Genomic DNA, 20,323 nt, shown 5'->3' with positions numbered 1-20,323 from the left:
GCACACCAAACGGGGCGCTGTCGCAAAAATTGGATTCAACTGTAACTTCGCGTTACAGTTCTTGTCACTTCCATCAGCGCATGCAGCCATTGGTTTTACCGCAATAATGTACGTTAGCGCGCGTCTCTCCAGTCGTCTGTAGTTCGAGGACACTTGACCACGCCTACTCAGCCACGCCTTGTCAGCCACGCCCCATCTTCTCCTTTGGACCGTAGTTGCACGGAAGCGTCTGATTTTCGTTATGGCTTATCCAGGCTACCCTCCACCCGGTGGTCCTGGATACCCACCAGCTGGAGGCGCTGGTTATCCACCAGCAGGAGGAGCAGGCTATCCACCTGCTGGATATCCACCTCTCGGAAATGAAGTACAATCGTCTTCGCGGAGTGACTGTGGGAGTTTCTGTTGTACTTGGTGATTTTGTGTACTTACTAGGGTTACCCTCCCGCAGCGGGAGGCTATCCACCTGCGACAGGATATCCCCCGGCTGGGGTACCTGGGTACCCACCACCCCCCGGTGGGAATATTGGATTTGGAGGAGGCTACCCGCCAGCCGGTCCACCAGGAGGATATCCACCACCAGGTTAGCCGAGTTCTGACAATGAAAAACATATTTGTATGTCTGAAAATCGTTATTGTTTCAGTAATTAATTAGTTGGCCGATTAGTATTCCAATGATTCTCTGTTTGACACTTTTGCTTTCATGCTAATGTTGGTTGCTATAGGGCAAGAGTTGTTTGTATTTTTTCAAAACTGCAGCTTAGCCAGTCAACGAAATATGTTAGTTTCTGGCCGCTGTCGGCATGATTTATTTGTCTCTTATCAAAAATATTATTACGCATGCGCACTACAATTACTGGCTATTTTCCCATGTAGTTAGAGTGCTGCAAGACCAAAGAGAGGGAATAGATATTTGAAATAGTAAAGTGTACTTTACAGAGTGGAATATACGGCAAAATTTTGGTCGGACATCTTGCTCTAGCAAAGAGGATGACCTGACATTTTCAATTTAGATATTTATTCTTATTTGATTTCTGTTTTTATTTGCTTTTAAAAATCGAAACGTAAATTTGGCTTACAATTGTTTGCTGTCGTTTTGTTGCATTGTTGACAACAGATAGTCGTGAACGTCATGGTGGTTACAATCCATTGTGACTAAAATTTCATTAAAATTTTGTTCAGCAAGACCTGTAAAGTAATCACATGAACTGATCAAGAGATGAGCAAGCTAATCAAGTGCATGTTGTGTGTCAACAAACAAAATTTAGGTACTGGCATGTGGCCCTCCCATCGTTTATCCTATAATCTACTGCAGCTGGTGCAATAAATGGTGCTTGTGGCAATAAATATGATACCAATACAGAGTGGAATATAGGGGTCGGTCCTGGTGTTCACGACTGACCACAATTTTGCTTTGATTGGGCATATCTACATCACTGGTAAAGGTGTAACAGTTATTGCATGGATGGTACTGTTAGGGAATCAATGAGCATTCCAAAAGTCCAGACAATTGACAGGAGCAGGCGAGATCTAAGAGTTGATAACCTCCAGATGTTGTACAAAATGATGTTTTAAAGCAATATTATATTTATTAGCCCAAAGCACCATCTATTACACTATGTGCAATCGAATAGGACAAACGGTGGGAGGGCTACGTGCCGGTAACTACGTTGTTTGTTGAACAACAACCATGCTCTTTATAATTTTTATTAAATTTTTAGAAAGGCCTGTAAATTAATGACAAGAACTGATCAAGACATAAGTAAGCTAATTTTAGTTACAATGAATTGTACCACCACGGCAAACCATGCAACAAAACAACCAGTCTACGGAAACAGCCAGCGCGTTATCCTTCAAAACAAGACCCAGATTATCTGCATCTTGTTGTGTTACGATGTCCCGTATTTGGGTGCTTGATGTGTCAACTACTTTACTGATAATATGTGTAGCCACCAGTGCTTTTTCTTCTCCATTGTCGCAACGTGTAGTGAAAAGAAAGTTTGGAGCATAAATTCAACGATAGGTAGGATGCAACAGAGGACGAGTTTTTGTAGGAGAGGGATGGAAGTGGACGTACTTTGATGCTGTCACCGCCATGGTGCCTCACTTCGTGAATTTTGTCCCAGGAAACGAGATAACCAGCTACCCTGTTTTGATCAGCCTAGGATGCGGTGTATCCTAGTCGATTGCTAACACCAGTTTGCATTGGTCTCGTGATTTCTTTTGCACAGGAGACGATGATGAAATGGGCAGAGATGGCTGATCTTGAAATGCGCGGTGTGCGGTATGTACATTCATTACGAAGTACGGGCGCTTTTGATGAATCTTCAGGCCTTCAGGTGTGCTTTGATTGTTTTGGATGCGATTTATTGTCATTTTGGGTACAGGCAAGACGATTTTTGTCTAGATGGTTTTGCGCCTTGCTGGTCCGGGGCCAACTCTTGAACCTCCTGTGCATTTAGCTCCACTAACAGAAGGCAATTTCTTTTCCTCATGCTATTGCATTGATGTTTTTCTTTTTACTTTGCAAAAGCAGCACCAAATCTTTGCTTTTGAGGGTGTCTATCGGATGCATGAAATACGAGTTTCTTCGACTCGGGTCAGCTCTTGCGACAAACAGTAGGTGAAGCTGATGGTAGTAGGCGGGACTTAGGCTTTTTCCAGATGCTTACCCATAGTCATTGTTCCGTGTACATTTCAGTCAATAAGCGTTGTACAAGCACATTTACTCTATCGTACCTGTAGCTGAACGTTGTTACGTCGGGAAAAGAATGTCGAACACCTAAAGGGGTTCTTGTCATGAAAGCTTGCCATGGCAATGCAAGTAACCCAGTGTGGGCGTTCACATTTGATAACAGCTATAAAGTCAATACAACTGATCGTTTTTGCTGATGTACTGTATTGTGCTTTGGCATTATCCGGGTACTTTTGAAAGATAGGCTACGTGGTTGTTCTGTGCACTGAACTGCAAACAAGCCAAAATTTATGTTTTGATTTATATAGCAAATATAGACAGAAATGAAATAAGAATGAATGCCCAAAATTTAAATGTCGGGTCAACCTCTTTTGCTAGCGCATGATGTTCAGCCATAAATTTTGCCTTTTCTGCCAATATTGTTCTAAATCGTCATTTTGCACTCACACATCTTAAGGTGGCCTATCGTTATATTCCACTCTGCTTTATTATTGCCTTACTGGTTGTGTTTCTTTATAGCTTTCGTACGGTTATGGAAACAGTGAAATCAAATCATGTTAGTAGATTTGAAATGGACCTAAAATGCACCATATTTCTTCTTCAGAGTTAATACCATTGAAACATAAAGATAATATTTTAGCACAACAACTGTATTGATATAGCTATAGTATAATACCTGCAACACAATCTTACAACAGAGGCATAACATGACCTCTAGAGATGGGGGGCTAAACTTCACGACACTATCAGACACGCCCACATTTATGGACACACTAGTTTGTATTGGCTTCTAATTGACTCATATGGTAGAATCAGTGGCAGATTGAGACTGGAAAAAGGTGGTGTATATACTATATACAGCTTTGCTTCTCACATGTATTTACAGTCCACAATTTTTATGAGCACGCCTACAAATGATAGGGCTATAGCTCGGTCTAGCCCATGCCATGTTACGCTTCTGTCTACAACAGCCGCGATTAAAAAGAAACTTTGTCAAGGAGAAAGAACAACTATGTCTGTTGAAAGAAAATATTTAGTGGGTGAGCTCAAGATAATAATAGTAACCACCCACTTCAAAGTGTAAAGAACTGTGGACCAGAAACTAATATATTTCACAGTTCTCTCTACAGCGTGGCAGCTTTGTGCAGCACCACGCTCCAGTAGGAGTGTGCCTTGATCAGAAATGGTAGAAAGGAGTCCATAGTTTGACAGCTAGGGATTGTATGAGAATAGCATTTTACCAGACCCTCTCGCACTGTCATGCCCGGTTCTCGTGTAACACAGCAATGCGGGAGAGGGTCTGAGATCATCCCGCCTAATTTTCTTCACTTATTGTCACCCTATGTCATAAGTGTTACCCCACATCACCAACGTCAACACTGTGATACTCTTAGTTAATTATGATTCCATTCTTCCATCAAAGTTATTCTATCTGTGATATCCAATTGCATGCATTCACTGTTTACATTTCGTTCTTGTATCTGCATGGGAAGAGATTCATTTTACTGCTTGGAAAGAGATTCATTCACACGATCTTGAGTTCGATTTATGTTATCTGAATCTGTGAGGTTTAGTTTGATTCGATTAGCAGTCTAGGTAGCTTGAGCTAGGGATGCAGTAGGTGTCACTCTATTACTGTGCTAGACTATGAGAACAATACGAATCAGGAAGCTCGTGTACAATTCCAAAACATTTGGAGCCTGGCAGCGCATGCCGTCAGACACGGTGTTGACTAGGACTTCTGCTGTAGAGTCTCTTGGAGAGTAAGTCCTCTGTCCCAGAGAGGTTGACATATACATAGAGCTTGTGTAGGGACAGGATACCAACATTGAAAGGAAACAAGTAGAGTGCGAATGGAAGGTCAAGTTGTTTGCAAGACATTCTGTGTTATACATGAAATTACTACTAGACTAATCGTATTAGTAGGTTGAGGCTTGGTGACATATGAGCTCATTTGATAATGTAATAGCAAAAACTGTATTCAGGATGATCTCAGACCTTCTCCGGCGATGTCGTGTTATACAGGAACCGGGCATGACGGCGCCAGAGGGTCTGGTACGAGGCTATATGAGAATTCCATACTACAGTACTGAGACACGATACGATATTACGTAGTAAATGTGACATTAGCCACAAATCCAGGCTCTTACAAAAGAACGCGTGATAATAGCCTAGCTCCATACGTACTTGTGGTAATTGCAGTTCTGATGCGTTGCCATTGATAGTCCCGGATGCTCTTCTTGTGACACGGAAAGCACACTTCTTGCGACAACGTCCGAGAAGTGTAGTGCCTAGAATCTACTCTAGACTAGTCATGGCTTCTTGTGAATCAGCAACATTGGTCTGTGCATGTCAGTCAATGCCTGACTAGACAGTCTTTCTTTAGTTTCGTCCATCAAACTTGCGCCTGCACAATCTATAGACATTGCTAAGAAGGGCTGAGTGGCGGCCGAAGTTGATTTCCTTGCCAGGGCACTTGAACATATGTTACACGCAATAGATACGACGTAAAATATGCCGCACTTAAGATCATTTCAAGTCCGCATACCCGACTTACACATGGACCGGCCCATCTCGCCACACTTCAAAAATCTCTTGCGTGTTTTACCTATTGCATGTAACATACATTCCAGTACCCTGACAAAGAAATTAATTTTGAGTGTCAGTTATCTCTCTCTAGTGCTGCTCATAGGTTGAGCAAGTGCAAAGGTCAGTAGACGAAACTACTGCAAAGCTGTCTATTCAAGCATAGATTGACAGGTTGGCAGCAGCCTAAGCTTTGAAACATGCAAATTTTAGGTGCTCACTGACCTGAATGTGCTTACTTATGTAGAGGAAGCCGTGGCTAAAGTAGTTGCTATGTACAAATATGGCCTCTATTTGTTGCATGTCTTTTTCTCATCACTCTCCCGCATCTGAATGACAGGCTGCACTGATTTCACCATTACACCATTATTCATGTCGTGCACATGCGCAAGACAACCAAAGCACGTGGATCGTACATGCTGACTTTCCTCTGTGTCCAATTTTACAGGATGCTCAAGTACATGGTATATTGGTGTGGATCCCCAAATCAGAACTTTAGTCTGGTAACACTAGAGAGTACTGCTGATCTGTGGTGTTCCTTGAATAATTGTGCATTCTGACTTCTGGTGTCACTTCTTACACTTCTGAATCCAACCTACACGTTTCCTGCACCGAGTGCTACCCTGGGAGTTTGAAAACATCGAAAAAGGAGAGCAAAAAGCGTGCTAAATCATGCATACCTGCATGTCACGCTACTGCATGTATCCTATGGGTGAGTAAGAATCTGCACGTGACTTTCAAGTTTTTGTTGCCCAGATATATATCTCTAAACAGAAAGTTGCTGCAAATTTCTTGGAATGGGACACTCGGTTAAGTTTTTATTTGTCTTGAACGGGATATTAACTAATTAGCACATTCCAGTTTATTCCAACAGACGCCCACACATTTCACTTGAACTGAATCCACACAGGGAGTGTGTCGATTTCTACCAAAGATATTGCAATTGCACATGACGTGTCTACACATGCTCAAACTGAGTCTTCTGTCATAACACTACAGTACTCTGCTCGCACGAAGGATGGTTCATGTATTTAGACATTATGTATGTATCTAGATATTATGCCAGTGCCATTGATTGTTAACAATTTATGTGTGGTACTAATTTTCTATCATATAGGTGGTCCTCCTGGAGGTGCCCCTTTCGGGGGTCCTCCTCCTGGTGGAGCACCGTACGGTTACCCACCAGGTGGTGCTCCTTATGGTGTACCTCCTCCGGCTCAACCACCAGCACAACCTTATGGTCAAAGCTACGGTCAGCCTCCGCCACAAGCATATGGTCAACCACCAGCACAGAGTTATGGTCAGCCACCGGCGCAGAGTTATGGTCAGCCGCCAGTGCAGAGTTATGGGCAGCCGCCATCCCATAGCTATGGTCAACAGCCTCCTCAGCAACATCCTGGTTATCAGCAGGCACCATCGCAAGGTTATCAGCAGGCACCATCGCAAGGTTATCAGCAGCCTCCATCGCAAGGTTATCAGCAGCCTCCGTATCAAGGTCAGACTGCTGCTGTGTCACAGACTTCTGCTCCTGCAAGCAAGGCTCCTCCTACTGCACAGATGGCTGCCATGAGTGTCACTCCGAAGGTAACGGTAAGTACCTTGTGAATTTGTTTCCATACTCTTATTCGTTGATATTTTATTGTTTGACGTGTTATTGCTTATTCTTGATTTGTGTTTTACTATGTAACATTAGTGCATGACAGTCAGTGCACTTGTTGTCTATTTGTTGTTTGTTCAAAAGGTATTGATCAAAATTATCAACATGCAACTTTACGAGCGCACAAAACCCTCGCTATGGGGAAAGGGTTATCGTCTCTGTATAAAAGATAGTGATCAGTAGTAAAGGGTTTGTGCTAATTTTTTGGTTTCCCATGCAAGTCACTCGTATGTATGCGATTTGCAATCATGTACGACTGCGGAAGCCTATTCCAGTTTGTTCTAGAACAACATCAGCCTTTCATAGAGCCCAGCTGTTTCTACCATGACTTTCTCAATGCGTTTGTCTTTGTCTACTTGAATGACCGAAAACCTCGAGCTGACATCATTCAACCGAGTCAACTGGAATTGGAAGGAGAACTGTATCAATGCAGAAGCATTGAAGACCACATGTTAACACTTAGCCCCGTGAGGCTGAAAGTGTCATACGGGAACCGGACACTGCCAGGCTCACATGAGTCTGGGGACGAGCCTATTAACACTCTATTGGGTTGAACTATCACGAAGTTATTGAATTGTGTATCAGCTATATTGTGTATTCTTTTGAGAGGGGAAGTGGCTTCAGAAAAGTTTGCGTTTGTTGCTCGTGAAATTGTTGATAATTTTGAATAACCCTTAAGTTTGTGGTTTTGCCTGCTTTGTCAGTTTGCCTCCTTTTTGTCAGTCTCGTAGCTCCTCTTACATGTCTTCCACTATTTTTGTCACTATTATTAAAGTTTATGCTTTTGCAAACTTTAGTGTGCTACTTTGTGTTTTTGTGTTGCATTCAACGTTTCTATTTCTCCTTTTCTTGTCAGTTTCAAGGAACAATCAAACCTGTTGCAAACTTTAATCCTGAAGGTGACGCCGAGGTTTTGAGGAAAGCAATGAAGGGCTTTGGTATGTATAGTCAATAATGTGTAATGAGATAAACCAGTTGATGGCCTCTTATAAAGTGCAATATCGCGACTGTGCTAAAATTTTTTAAGGCTAACTGAGTTTGTGTGATGGCCAATTATACCAGCAAGGTTGCCATCCTGACCAGTGAGCTCACTCAAATTATTGTAGACCCAAAGAAAGTTTTGTTTACGCTGTAGATATAATAGTGAAATCACTTAAAAGGTTAAACTGAGAGTGACACTTCTGAAGTCCTGAGATTTTGTTTACTTGCCGTAGCAATCAGTTTAATTATTTGATATTTATAAAATATATGTAATAGTCATAAACTCCTTGATGACTGAAAATTTTGTGAGGTTGCCAATATTACAAATATGTTTGCATAAAATTTCGAACACTGAATCTTGATTTGCGAGTGAAAATGTTAGGCAGCTGCATGAACAAACAATTTAAGATACATTGGCATACAGTGTCTGTGTAGTCTTTTTGCACATTTTCTGGGAAGCTGATTTGAAGTTGAAGGTTTGTAAGTGAGTTAGGAAGATTGGATCTATGTATTGTAATCAAACTTAATTTGGTACACACTAATGCTACCATCATATGAGTCACAATTTGCAGTACAGTAGACTCTCGGTAATCCAAACAGTCTCTTGCCAAACCATATTTGTATTACTGGTAGTCAAGTTGTTCTGATTACAGAAACTGTGGCGTCAGCAGTGGTCCGGATTTTGCCTTGCTCACCCAGACTACTGGCACATTTACGTATGACACTTGTGCTGACATTAAGATCTACTAGTTGAGTAGCCCATTGTTTGGCCTGGCAAATTAATTAAAGTATCAACACGATTCTCACGTGTATAGATTTATATATCATGTTTGTGGTAAAGCACACATTTGCGACGACTACATACTTGGGATTTAAAAGAGTCGGATACGTGCTGAAAACCAGATTACCATTTCATTTCAGCAGTAACCTGGATCAGGCTACCAAGTAGGATCTGGGTTCACGAGGCAGGGCACTAGAGGTTATTTGAATTAGTGAGGTTTCGGATTGACGATGTTCTACTATACTGGCATTTATGATAATTATGTCATGGAGTTTACTGATGAAACCAGGAATACTTGTCTTAGTATTTTGAGACGACCTGATACCTTAACCATGAGTATAATCTATTCGAAGTGATGTACATTGGAACCTGCATATTATGACGACCCAAGGGACTGTCCTCAACTGCCCCTAATTCTGAGGTGGTCCCAGTTGTCAGACTGGCACTTGTACATGTAGTCCATTCTATGTACACCGTGTTCTTGTATGCAACGTAATGTCAGTCCAATTATGTGTTTTATTGAAAGATCAGATCACAATGCTGCCAACTTGGGTTTGTTCATTCCCGAAATCCTTACCCAAGTTCTGTTGACTGCAGCCAGTCTCACAGGCGTTAATAACATTATGTTGTTCTTAAGAGGCAACTTGTTTCTTTTCTTTGACGCTATGCAATTTGATGTTTATAAAGCCAGCACCAGTTGCATGCATGACGATCACGCCTTTTTGCAAGAGCGCCTGAGTGCATGTGTCCAGTTTCTACATTTCAAAGGTCAAAACATACCCTTGGGCCATAGAATTGTGTCCGCTTTTCATAATTCACAGGTGCCCGCTTTCTCCAGGCTCCAAATGTATGCAGCTGTATTGAGTTTTCAAAGGACTTTTACCAACCATTCGCATTTCTTACATGACGACATTTGTCAGGTGATATCAAGTACAGGTTCCACTGTAGTTAATGTGCCTATTGTAAACACACGTGATTAATAACACAAAACAGTCTCCATTGTGTTATTCGGTCACTTCACTGATCTATTTGTCCTTCCAGGCACTGATGAAGCTGCTCTCATTGGACTGTTGACTCAACGTTCGAATGAGCAAAGGCAACAGATCAGGGGAAAGTTTAAATTGATGTATGGAAAGGTATTGCAATCTGTTGGACTGCATGTCTCTTGCCCACAACTTTGTATGAACGTTTCATTGATGTTTAATGGTTTTTCTTTAGGATTTGATTCGTGAACTAAAATCAGAATTGAGTGGAAACTTGGAGGACATGATCTTGGCTCTTCTGTGGCCGAAGGCTGAATATGATGCGTTTTCTCTTCGTACAGCAATGAAGGTCGAAAGTGACTTATGTGTATCATTTGTGCAGTTAGCATAGAACGTAGCTACCTGTGCGATGAGCCAACAATTTAGTTGCTCAGTGGTTAGTACACTTATTTTGTTTACAAACTCAGTGTTCTAGTCATGTTTGTGACAAGTCAGTGTGTACCACAAATCGTCTCATCTCTGAGTAGTCTCCGGGTAATCATACGTTAACGTTTTTCAGTTGCACGGTTATTACTCTGGTTGCCCACAAACTAAGAAATAGGCTTTGCTGTGTGTTCCTTTTGAAGTCTTGGTTTTATTTTGAGACTCTAGAGACAGACTTTCACTGCCTTGTTTTGGTGCACTCGATCTACTATCCTATTGTTTTGCAGCGATACATCTCTCATTGGATTAGACTATTGTCTTGCAGTAATGCATGTCTCAATACACTAGACTATTGTATTGCAGGGATGCATCTCACAATACACTAGAATGCTGTATTGCAGGAATGCATCTATCATTACATTTGAATAATGCAATTCAGCGATGCATATCTCACAATACATTTACACTATTTTATTAGTGGGTGGCATGTCACGTTTAAGTCTCCCTGCTAATTTATTTGTTAATGTAATGTTCTAATTTATTATATATTATGTATTGTTTACTCGTGAATTTTTAAGTTAATTAAGATGTTGAACTTTGTACATGTTTATGTGCATGTTATGTATGGCTTTTGTGCGTGCTTGCAAATTCTTATATTGTTATTCTGAAAACAGGATTAGCAGATTAGCTGTGTGGCACTGTTTATCTCAAAGTTGTAGTTAACTTTCTTATCTCTTTATGCAGTGATTAATGCTATTGCATTGGATTGATGTTTGTGCAGGGTGCTGGAACTGATGAGGAAGTATTGATTGAAATTTTGGCTTCTCGTTCTAATGCTGTAAATATTTCAAAATTGTGTTTACCATCAAGATATTAGATGTATTGTTGTACTTTTTTTTTGCTGTAGGAAATCCACCAAATCAAAGCTGCATATACTCAGCGTATGTTGACTGTGGTTGATTTTGTTTTGTGTTTTTGCCTGTGATAAGGCTGGCAGACATATTGACAGACAGACAGACAGACAGACAGATAGACAGATAAGACAGACAGACAAATACACATTTAAGACAAACAGACAGACAGACATGACAATGGTCATTTACGATCAGTTCAATGAAATGGTAGTGGCTCTGGGCTTGAAGCGGATCTCTCCTAAAAAAATTCCTGCACTTAGCCTCAGCCAATTTTGCTTAGAAGCTCTATTAAGGATGGGTTGCCCAATGCCATTTGCAGGTTAGCTGTCACACTGTGAATGTGGGAAAGTTCTTGGTAAAGACAGATATCATCTTCTTAGTTGTAAACATGGAGGAGGCCGTATATGACAGCAGGATTCTGTTGTAAGTGGATGGTCTGTATGCCCGCGTGAAGTAGGTCTGGACCACAGAAAAGAACCAAGAGACAGATATACAAACAAAGATTACAGACCCGATAATGTAGTGTTTGATACTGATGAGTTGGACAGATAAACAGACAGTAGGCAGCAAGGCTGATAGGCATATAGGTGCAGTTTTAAGGGTTGGAAAGGAGACTGACAGGAAAGAAAAGAAACAGAAGCCAGTAATGAAGACAGGATGGTAGGAATGCAGGAAGACAAGCAGAAGTGAAGACTAACAGCTGCAAATGCATAATTAGTGAACACCTTCAATTTGGAAAGTAGTACACCATCTGATGAACTAAGTAGTTTCTTTGTGTGCTTTAGTTCACTTAAAGTACGTGTATTGAAAATGTCATATCTCACATAGAATGGCATGCCGTTATACTCGAGAAAGTGTAGCAGACTGCTCTTATACTCTAGGTATAAGGGCACACTCTCATGGATGAGAGAATAACAGCAATATCAGTTGCCCAAGCAAAGATTTTCTGATCCAACACTAGCTACTCACACACAGTACCAATTGCATGATTTCAGCGGTTGTCTACTGCAAATCTATGCCCTTTTATGTGAGGTAATATAGTGTGCATACTAATCTTCAGACTGACAGACATACTTATAAGCGTACTGAAAAACATGTCTGCAGACTAGTCGGTATTGAAGTGAGGTGAAAGAAAGGGAAGTAGGCAGATATAGGAAAAATACATGAAGAGATGGATGAACAGACAGAAGGATGGACATTTAAGTTTACAAATGATGGGCACATGCACCAACAATTTGTGCCACATGCTTTACTTCATTAAACGGTGATATCCACAATTTGATGCTTGTAGAAATTGTAGGACAATTTTTAGGCATGATTCTGAGGAAGAGCTTGGACACATGTGCAGACCTGCAAACACACGCAATCACACACACACACACACACACACACACACACACACACACACACACACACACACACACACACACACACACACACACACACACACACACACAACACACACACACCTGGTGACCATGACTGCATTTAAAACAGTCAAGTGGGACAGACTGTTACTTATGTGTGCTGTAAACCGTTTGATTGTTCTTAACTTAATTAATATTGACCCATACTGACAAGTGACAGTCTTGTAACTGAAGGTGTATTCTAGTATTTTTAGATATTAACAAACATACAGACTTGAAAATTACCATAGCATGTCATCTTGTGACTGATAACGTACCACATGCCTGTAAATCAGGCAGGCTGAGATATTCATTTCGTGCTACATCTTACAGACATTCTTGGATATGTCAAATTTATCATGTGATATTGATTGTATTTCTTGTGTGCACGAATGGTCTAGTTTACAAACGTAATTTGGAGAAGGACTGCGTTAGTGAGACCAGCGGTCATTTCAAGCGTCTGTTGGTCTCGCTGTGTCAAGTAATATCATTACTATATCTGTGTGTAGCTGTTGTCACAGTGTGTGTTTACAGGGTGCTCGTGAAGAAAATGAGACGCCTGATATGGCAAAGGCACAGAAGGAAGCGAGAGATCTGTACCAGGTTAGTTGGTTATGGATGATAGTAGATAGGTAGACATTTTTGTTTGTCATTACAAGGTACAGAGGAATTTGTATATATAGATGCCTTTAATTAAATGGATATCGTGAATCTATTCTAGCTTTTGTATTGTCTTTGGTTGGTGATATGCTGATTTAACGTGTATACAGCCATCTATCTGGTAATGCTTTGTACGTTTGCTTAATTGTGTATTTGTGTATTGGGTGAACATGTATGCACGTATTTATGATATCTCTTTGGCCGACTGTTTATTGTGTGTGTGTGTGTGTGTGTGTGTGTGTGTGTGTGTGTGTGAGAGAGAGAGAGAGTGTGTGTGTGTGTGTGAGTGTGTGTGTGAGAGAGAGTGTGTGAGTGTGTCAGTGCCGGTTTCGGTGGATGTGACAGAGCAGGAGGGAGGAAGACAATCTAGTGCTTTCTGATGATCTAGCGCTTTCGAAAGAATCAGATTTCGAATGCTTTACTGCAATGACTTGCTGTAATTTGTAAGTAGCTCTAGGATAACGTGTACAGATACCAGAAGTGTACATAACTGACAAATCAAGCAACTTGCAACTCTCCAGTGTGCAGTCGATATCTTTGAACCATATAAGCCCCTGTCTGAATACAAGCCCTTGGTCATTTATTAGTACTAAAACAAGCATATTGCATACCACCATCTTATTCAATTCGTAGGGCTTGTATTTGACAGTTATGCTAGTTACTTTCTGTTGGCATTCATTAACCTCATAGTTAACCTTGAAAGAGGTGAATAAATTTGAAACCAAATTATTGTTGGACAAGTGTGGATGATGATTGTTTCTGTCATTGACTGACAACCAAGACAGTACAAGTGCTTTCGAATAATCTGGTTGACTGATTGCTTATGAGTTTGTCGGTTGAGTATTAGTTAATTGGTTAGTAAGTCTGTACCCAAGTATTCGTTGGCTATTGTTACATACATTGACCGGCCGAATGTTTGAAAACACTCTGACTCTAATCTTTCTTGACTAGGTTTTTGTTCTTTAAGAGAAACTCGTTTGTCCCAAAAGTGTCCCTTTATTCTTGAGTTGTATGTATCAGTAAGTTCATTGATTTTCAAGTTCCTTGCATTTTGGATAGCTTTACGAATGAGCAAAGGCAAGGAGTTGACCGCGGAAAGGCGTGCTATGATTGTTGGCATGACAAAAGGGGGCGGGCTATTGTCACCAAGATATAGCAGAGACTCTACGACTACAAAGAATCACTACATATATTGCAATGACCCTGTAAAGATCCTGTCAACTAGGAAGCTTGGGGAGAATGAAGCGTACTATCCAAGACTATTCAAGACAACGCAGACAGACAATTGTGAGTTGGTACAATGGATGGCAAGCTTGAAAACCCATTTGTCAGGGTTAGGGTTGCTGGTGCAGTTGGAGTGCTTAAACTTTTGGCCAGTCACTGAATGTCTGTCTGCTTTTTATTTGTCCCTTTCTTTGTTAGTTTGTGTTTACTTTGTCTACTTGTCTGATAGTCTGCATCTTAAACTACAAGTTTTGATAGCAAAGCAGCATACAAATTAGGCATTAATTGTGTTGGCTGACTGATAATTTGCGTTCAGGCTGGTGAGCAAAAATGGGGAACGGATGAATCTCGTTTCAACGTTATCTTGGCTACACGCAGCTATGCCCAGCTGCAGGCAACATTTGATGAGTATGTGAAGGTAACTGGAAGTTATATAATTAAGTACCAATTATACAGATGCAGTGCATATTTTGTTGATTATCTAGATTTCTCAACGTGACATCTTGAACAGTTTGGACAGAGAGATGTCTGGTGATTTGAGAGATGGAATGAAAGCTGTGGGTAAGTTGTAGTTGGGATTGTTGTTTATGTTTTTTTGTTACTTTCAACTGCTGTCATTTTGTTCTTGGGTGCACAAACTTTCTGTTTTGGTTTGTTCTTACCAGTCTTTTGTTATTATATTGCATGTATGTGTTTGTTTGTTTGTTTGTTTGTTTGTGTCTGCACATGTGTGCGTGCATGCATGTGTGGAATCTGTGTGTCAATCATGAGCAAGTTGTATACAGAGAGAGACTTTAAGGAATTTTACGTCACGAATTTATGCTTGAAAAGCACAGACATAATTCCCTTGAGCAAAGAACTCGCATGCAATTGCCTCTCTTCAGTAAGCAAAATAGGGAATTATTTTGGGTCGACAGACTGAACCTATGTAGGACATTCTTGTGTGATGTTACATGTATAACTAAGTGCCTCCCCTAGTGCAGCCATTTGCATGTAATTTCTTACAACCAACTTCCAAGGCAGAGAATTCAGTAAAGGTAGCTGAGGTTTTCTGTGGATAAAGCTGGGTAGGAGTCACATGAGTTCATGAAATTAACAGTTGCACCATGAGAAAGGCTGTCACATGCTAAGAGACAAGGTTTACGCTATCATATATGCCAGTGTTCTCCCCAGGCATCTCAAGACGTGGCCGCCACGCCTTGACTTACGCCTGTCACGCCTTACTATCTATGTGTTAGGCAAGAAATGGGAGACCAGTGGTTTGGGTTCTCGTCTAGACGAATAGAACGCCGGTTGTTGTTGTGGAAAGTCCAAAAGCTACATCATAGAGACCGCTATGTTCAAAATATACTTATGACGTTGTTTCGAATCCGATTCGACGTCATTTGATGGCGTATCCGCCCATATTCCAATCCGTATGTGAGTCACGCCCTCAGCAGCCGTTTGTGCCGTGCAGTCGTTATTGATGCGTTGAGAGAATACCAAGTTGCAAGACAAAGTACATCAATGCGTCAAATTGTGTTCTTGAAGTGATAGCTCAATTTTTCGTTCTTCTAGTGGCGTTTTTGGCACCTACGGAAGCCGATCTGGGAGGCGTTACCCTACACAGGATGTAAGACAATACTCTGATTACACACGTCAAAACGTGCTTGAATGGCATCGGCCCAAAGCCAAAGTTAGCGAAAGCATTGCTCAGGTTAGTGTAGACACGTTCGCAGTTTCGAAAATCTTGTAGATCTCGGCGAGCATGCCGATATGCTGCGCACGTCTCTAGCGTCGATATCAGCATGGAAAATTGTCACCGACTGCTTAGCGAAGTTGTCTACTAGTGCTACGTTACTAACGAAAGCTATTACAATCGATTTTGTGATTTGTATTGGCTTGGAGTAATTGGGAGGCGCAGGTTTTTGACATGCAGATTAGAAAGTAGCCCGAATGAAAACGGGGTTAATGATAGCTTGCTTGTGTTGTACTCTGTCCACGCATAGAATTGTTGTACAGCTGAAATTTTAGACCAAACACGAGCACCCTTTGTTGCTCTAGCACTGCACCGCAAAGCCAGGAAATCCCACTCAGATGACCACGCCCACGTTTGAAGCAACCACGCCCACAAGTACGGTTTCATTTAGCCACGCCTACACCGCCACGCCTTTGAGCCATTTTGGGGAGAACACTGTATGCGTATATACATATACCGATGGATGTTTTGTCCAAACACGTTTCAACACTGGTGCAGTATTTGGTCGGACAAACAACACACAACACATTTGGAGGGACATTGTTCTAGGTTCTACCATTATTTTCCACACCGTTCTTAAGTCATGAGTTGAAATATGTACCTAGTCTTGACTGAGAGTGGACCATAAGTTACCATATATGTTGCAGCATATATAACATAGATAACAAATCACTATGCTTAAACATCAACACGTTTGAACATCAAAAGCAGATGTTACATGAAAGCAATTGTCTCATTTACAGTGTGACTACTTTGACCTTTTGAGGACAATGTGGCCAGTCCCCGTTCATTAATGCACTAGTTATGTATTGCTTGTCGCTACTCTATCTCAGGAGATGAGTCTAATAGATCGTGTTTGCACCTATTCTTGGATTGGGGAGGGTGGGGCTGGCTGATAAACATTTTGCTGGCTAATAAGTGGTTTCTTTGCTTCCCATTGGTCAGCCAGTCAGTTATTTGGTTTCAGTTTGTTATTCAAGGTTACTAGGTTTTAGAGCCTTTTTACGCTAAAATCAGCATGTTCAAAGAGAACTAGAACCCAAGAGCTCCCTGAGTACGACTAAGAGTCAAACAGTTGACAATAAGCTAAATGAGTGACTAATGGCACCAACTGAGTCACCGCTATACTGGACTTCGCTCATCTTCTGCAGTAACACTCTTGCATTGTTGCATCGCAATTGAGAATCGCTTTCTCTAGTAGTTCTTGAACTCGTCTTTTCTGCACTCAGTTGTCTATGTTGCTGTTGATGAGAGCTGGTTGAGATGATTTTGCGCCTCTTGCTCCACTGACCAAAGTGCTCCAACAGATGATACCCACTGCCATCTAGGGTGACTCCACAGTTACATGTGGGTATCCAATCGGAATGGTGGATGGACAAGCCCAATCTCAAGAAGTTCGCCAAACAAAATTCGTGTGTATCAAGTGCGAACACTTCTGATGTTGGGATTGCGTTTAACCAAGCTCCAGCTCCTTTTCCTTTTGAAGAGCGAAGTCGTGCAACGTCACGAGCTGTGGGGGCTTCACTAATCAACAGCTATGCCTGTTGTTTAGCAATAGATGTGTATAGCTGATGTTGAATCTTTCCAGTAGATGAAAGGAGGGAAGAAACAGTCTCTCCTACAGGAACGGATTGCGTCAATGCTTTACTGAAGGCTTGCCTTTGTGAGATGACAAGGATGTTTATGGCAGGAATAAGAGAAGGAAAGCGAAGTGGTAACTCGGCTGTTTGCATGTCACCAAGAAGCAACAAAAGCAGGTTGCCTCACGGTGGCCAAAGAAGTCATTCCAAAGCCACCTAGCCTAATAGGCAAAACGGCTTGGTGTCACTTTCGATCCTCAATCAGGTCGAGTCCAAGAATGCGGCAAAATGTGATTTGTGTCTGAGAATCGTCTGTTGTAGCAGGTTTTGTGAGTGTCTGTTCGTCTGTCTGTCTGTCTGTCTGTCTGTCTGTCTGTCTGTCTGTCTGTCTGTCTGTCTGTCTGTCTATCATGTATTTTCCAACATCAAACTATCATACATTGCTGCTAAATCTAAATTTTTTTTGAGTTTACAACTACTAGGTAATCAAAACAACACAATCTAAAGCTAAAATACAACACAACCACTAATGAAATCTATCCTAAACTAAAAATTGAGATCCTATATTCAATGACTGAAAACTGGTTGCTGAATGGTTCAGCACTCACATCTTCAGCCTCAGGCAGTGGCAGTTTCTTATAATAATCTTTGCATTAAATTTTCTTCAGTTGTATTGAAAATCTTCCTCCAAAAAGCCATGAACTCGCCAGTGTTAGGTCTGCCAACTTCTTCTCCTGATCGTTTGCCTAGATGTTGAAGAAAGTTTCTAGCTTTATCTCCCCATCTACCAAAATGCTCCCTATAGCGAGTGGAATCAATTTTATAGATTTCTTCTTGCAACTTCTCATTTTGTATTTATTTTAGCATATTTTTTTCTTTCTCGCTTTTTGGATGCCACTTCATCAACATTGCTCGATGTTGGAAAAATATCTGAGCTTCACCGATGAACTAGCTATGGCAATATCTGAACTAGTTCTGAATCAATAATGACTATATCCGGGCAATCATCAGAAGTAGTGCATTGATGATGTGACTCACAATGATGGTGAAACTTTGCAGGCATTCTGTCTGTCTGTCTGTCTGTCTGTCTGTCTGTCTGTCTGTCTGTTAGTCTGTGTATGTATTTGTGTTCGTGTTACTTGTTTTCTACTTTACATTGCTGCGGTATTGAGCATTTGCTTACTTTGTATTTCTGTTGACGTTCTATTTTATGTTGTTTAGTGAAGTGCAGCCGTAGCAGACCCCAATACTTTGCCGAACGAATCTACAAGAGCATGAAGGGAGTGGGCACAGATGACGCCACTCTGATAAGATGCATTGTATCTCGAGCTGAGGTCAGTACAAAACTGTTCGTTAATTAATACACAGCAACTACTGCACTGTGGCGGCTTTTGTAATGTAATCGAGGTGTCGAGACAATTGTCATATTTCCTTTTGTTTGGTGCAAGTCGTTGGCCATGCAGCCAAATGCTTTTGATAAGAAATGCGGAAAATGGAAATGTGTTAAGATAAGAAAGTTGTTGATTCCAAAACTGTTGATTTGGGTTTACGAGGCAATTAGTTGAGTATGTCAATGCAATTCTTTGATTCCGATATCAGCTGTAGATATCATGGCAGCATAGGTAATTTTTTAGCCAATAAACTAGTATTAGTGGGAGGTGTTTGTTTGTGTGTGTGTCTGTTTGTCTGTCTGTCTGTCTGTCAATACATATATTTCAACCATGGAACTATTATACATTACTGCAAAGTACGTCTGTGTGTGTGTGTGTGTGTGTGTGTGTGTGTGTGTGTGTGTGTGTGTGTGTGTGTGTGTCTGTGTGTCTGTGCATGTCTGTGTGTCTGTGTGTTTGTGTCTCTGTCTCTGTCTGTTTCTGTGTATGTGTCTGTGTGTGGTGAATGAGTGTGTGTTTGTGTGGTTGATTAGTTGTGGATGTGGATACCCCTGACTCAACTCAGTTTGTCTAATTGGATAGACTAAATTATTAGATTATCTATTACTTTCAATAAATTAATAAACATTAATACCACTATTAGATATAACAATTATTTATAAGCAATAATCTATAGAAACAATATCTAATATTGTTAATTAGATAATGGCATACTGACAACGTAAACTTGTCAAGCTATTCCCACAAAATTATTGTTCATAAATCATTATTATTTTTACTAACATTATATTTCAAGGCAAATGAATTTGAGTTGCTCCGATTTTTCGACTCTTGAATTTTAATTAATTAAGGTAATTTTAAATTTTTATCTAATTTCAAAATTGGCAGTGCTGCTCTTGTCTCAGATGTAGGTGTTTGCTGACCATTTACATGGCTGTCTTGTGTAGGTCGATTTAGTTCAGATAAAGCAAGAGTTTCTGCGCGCCTACCACAAGACGCTGTACCAGTGGATCAAGACCGACACGAGCGGAGACTATCGTCGCGCTCTGCAGGCCGTCGTCGGGCAGAACTGAACGTTTCCGTTTTACTGATCTGGAGTGATGCGCTAGGTAGTGGAATGTTTGCAATGTCTGTCCGGTGGGCGCATACTAGTTCAACGTTTCTGTTATGGATTTTTATGTATTTGTGTGGCAGTGAGAAAAACATGGTCAGGAAAGCGTTTCGAGCTAGATGACCACGCATCCGTGTGTGTTGTTTGTGCGAAGCATTGCCCTAAGCCTCGCGCGGCCAGACCTTGTACACGTGGC

The 20,323-nt window shown here is 41.1% G+C and overlaps 1 protein-coding gene across 1 annotated transcript; it reads left to right on the top strand.

Annotated features, from left to right (window-relative positions):
- Window positions 1–194: 194 nt before the first annotated feature.
- On the top strand, window positions 195–20,235 carry LOC134197880 (annexin-B12-like). Its single transcript, XM_062667232.1, has 14 exons — window positions 195–364; window positions 433–580; window positions 6,396–6,868; window positions 7,792–7,873; window positions 9,739–9,833; window positions 9,916–10,029; window positions 10,885–10,941; window positions 11,011–11,044; window positions 12,825–12,904; window positions 12,958–13,026; window positions 14,624–14,725; window positions 14,793–14,868; window positions 18,847–18,959; window positions 19,964–20,235. Exons 1-14 carry the CDS (start codon window positions 242–244, stop codon window positions 20,087–20,089), a joined length of 1,692 nt encoding a protein of 563 aa, XP_062523216.1. The 5' UTR covers window positions 195–241; the 3' UTR covers window positions 20,090–20,235.
- Window positions 20,236–20,323: the final 88 nt, after the last annotated feature.

The sequence above is a fragment of the Corticium candelabrum genome, chromosome 2 (genome assembly GCF_963422355.1).
Source record: "Corticium candelabrum chromosome 2, ooCorCand1.1, whole genome shotgun sequence".
NCBI lineage: Eukaryota > Metazoa > Porifera > Homoscleromorpha > Homosclerophorida > Plakinidae > Corticium > Corticium candelabrum.
This window is presented reverse-complemented; position numbering and strand designations above follow the sequence as displayed.

Coding starts and splice junctions, on each gene's coding strand:
- LOC134197880 (XM_062667232.1), top strand. CDS start 242: ATGGCTTATCCAGGCTACCCTCCACCCGGTGGTCCTGGATACCCACCA. Junction 10,942..11,010: donor TGGCTTCTCGTTCTAATGCT/GTAAATATTTCA, acceptor TTTTTGCTGTAG/GAAATCCACCAAATCAAAGC. Junction 14,726..14,792: donor CATTTGATGAGTATGTGAAG/GTAACTGGAAGT, acceptor TTGATTATCTAG/ATTTCTCAACGTGACATCTT.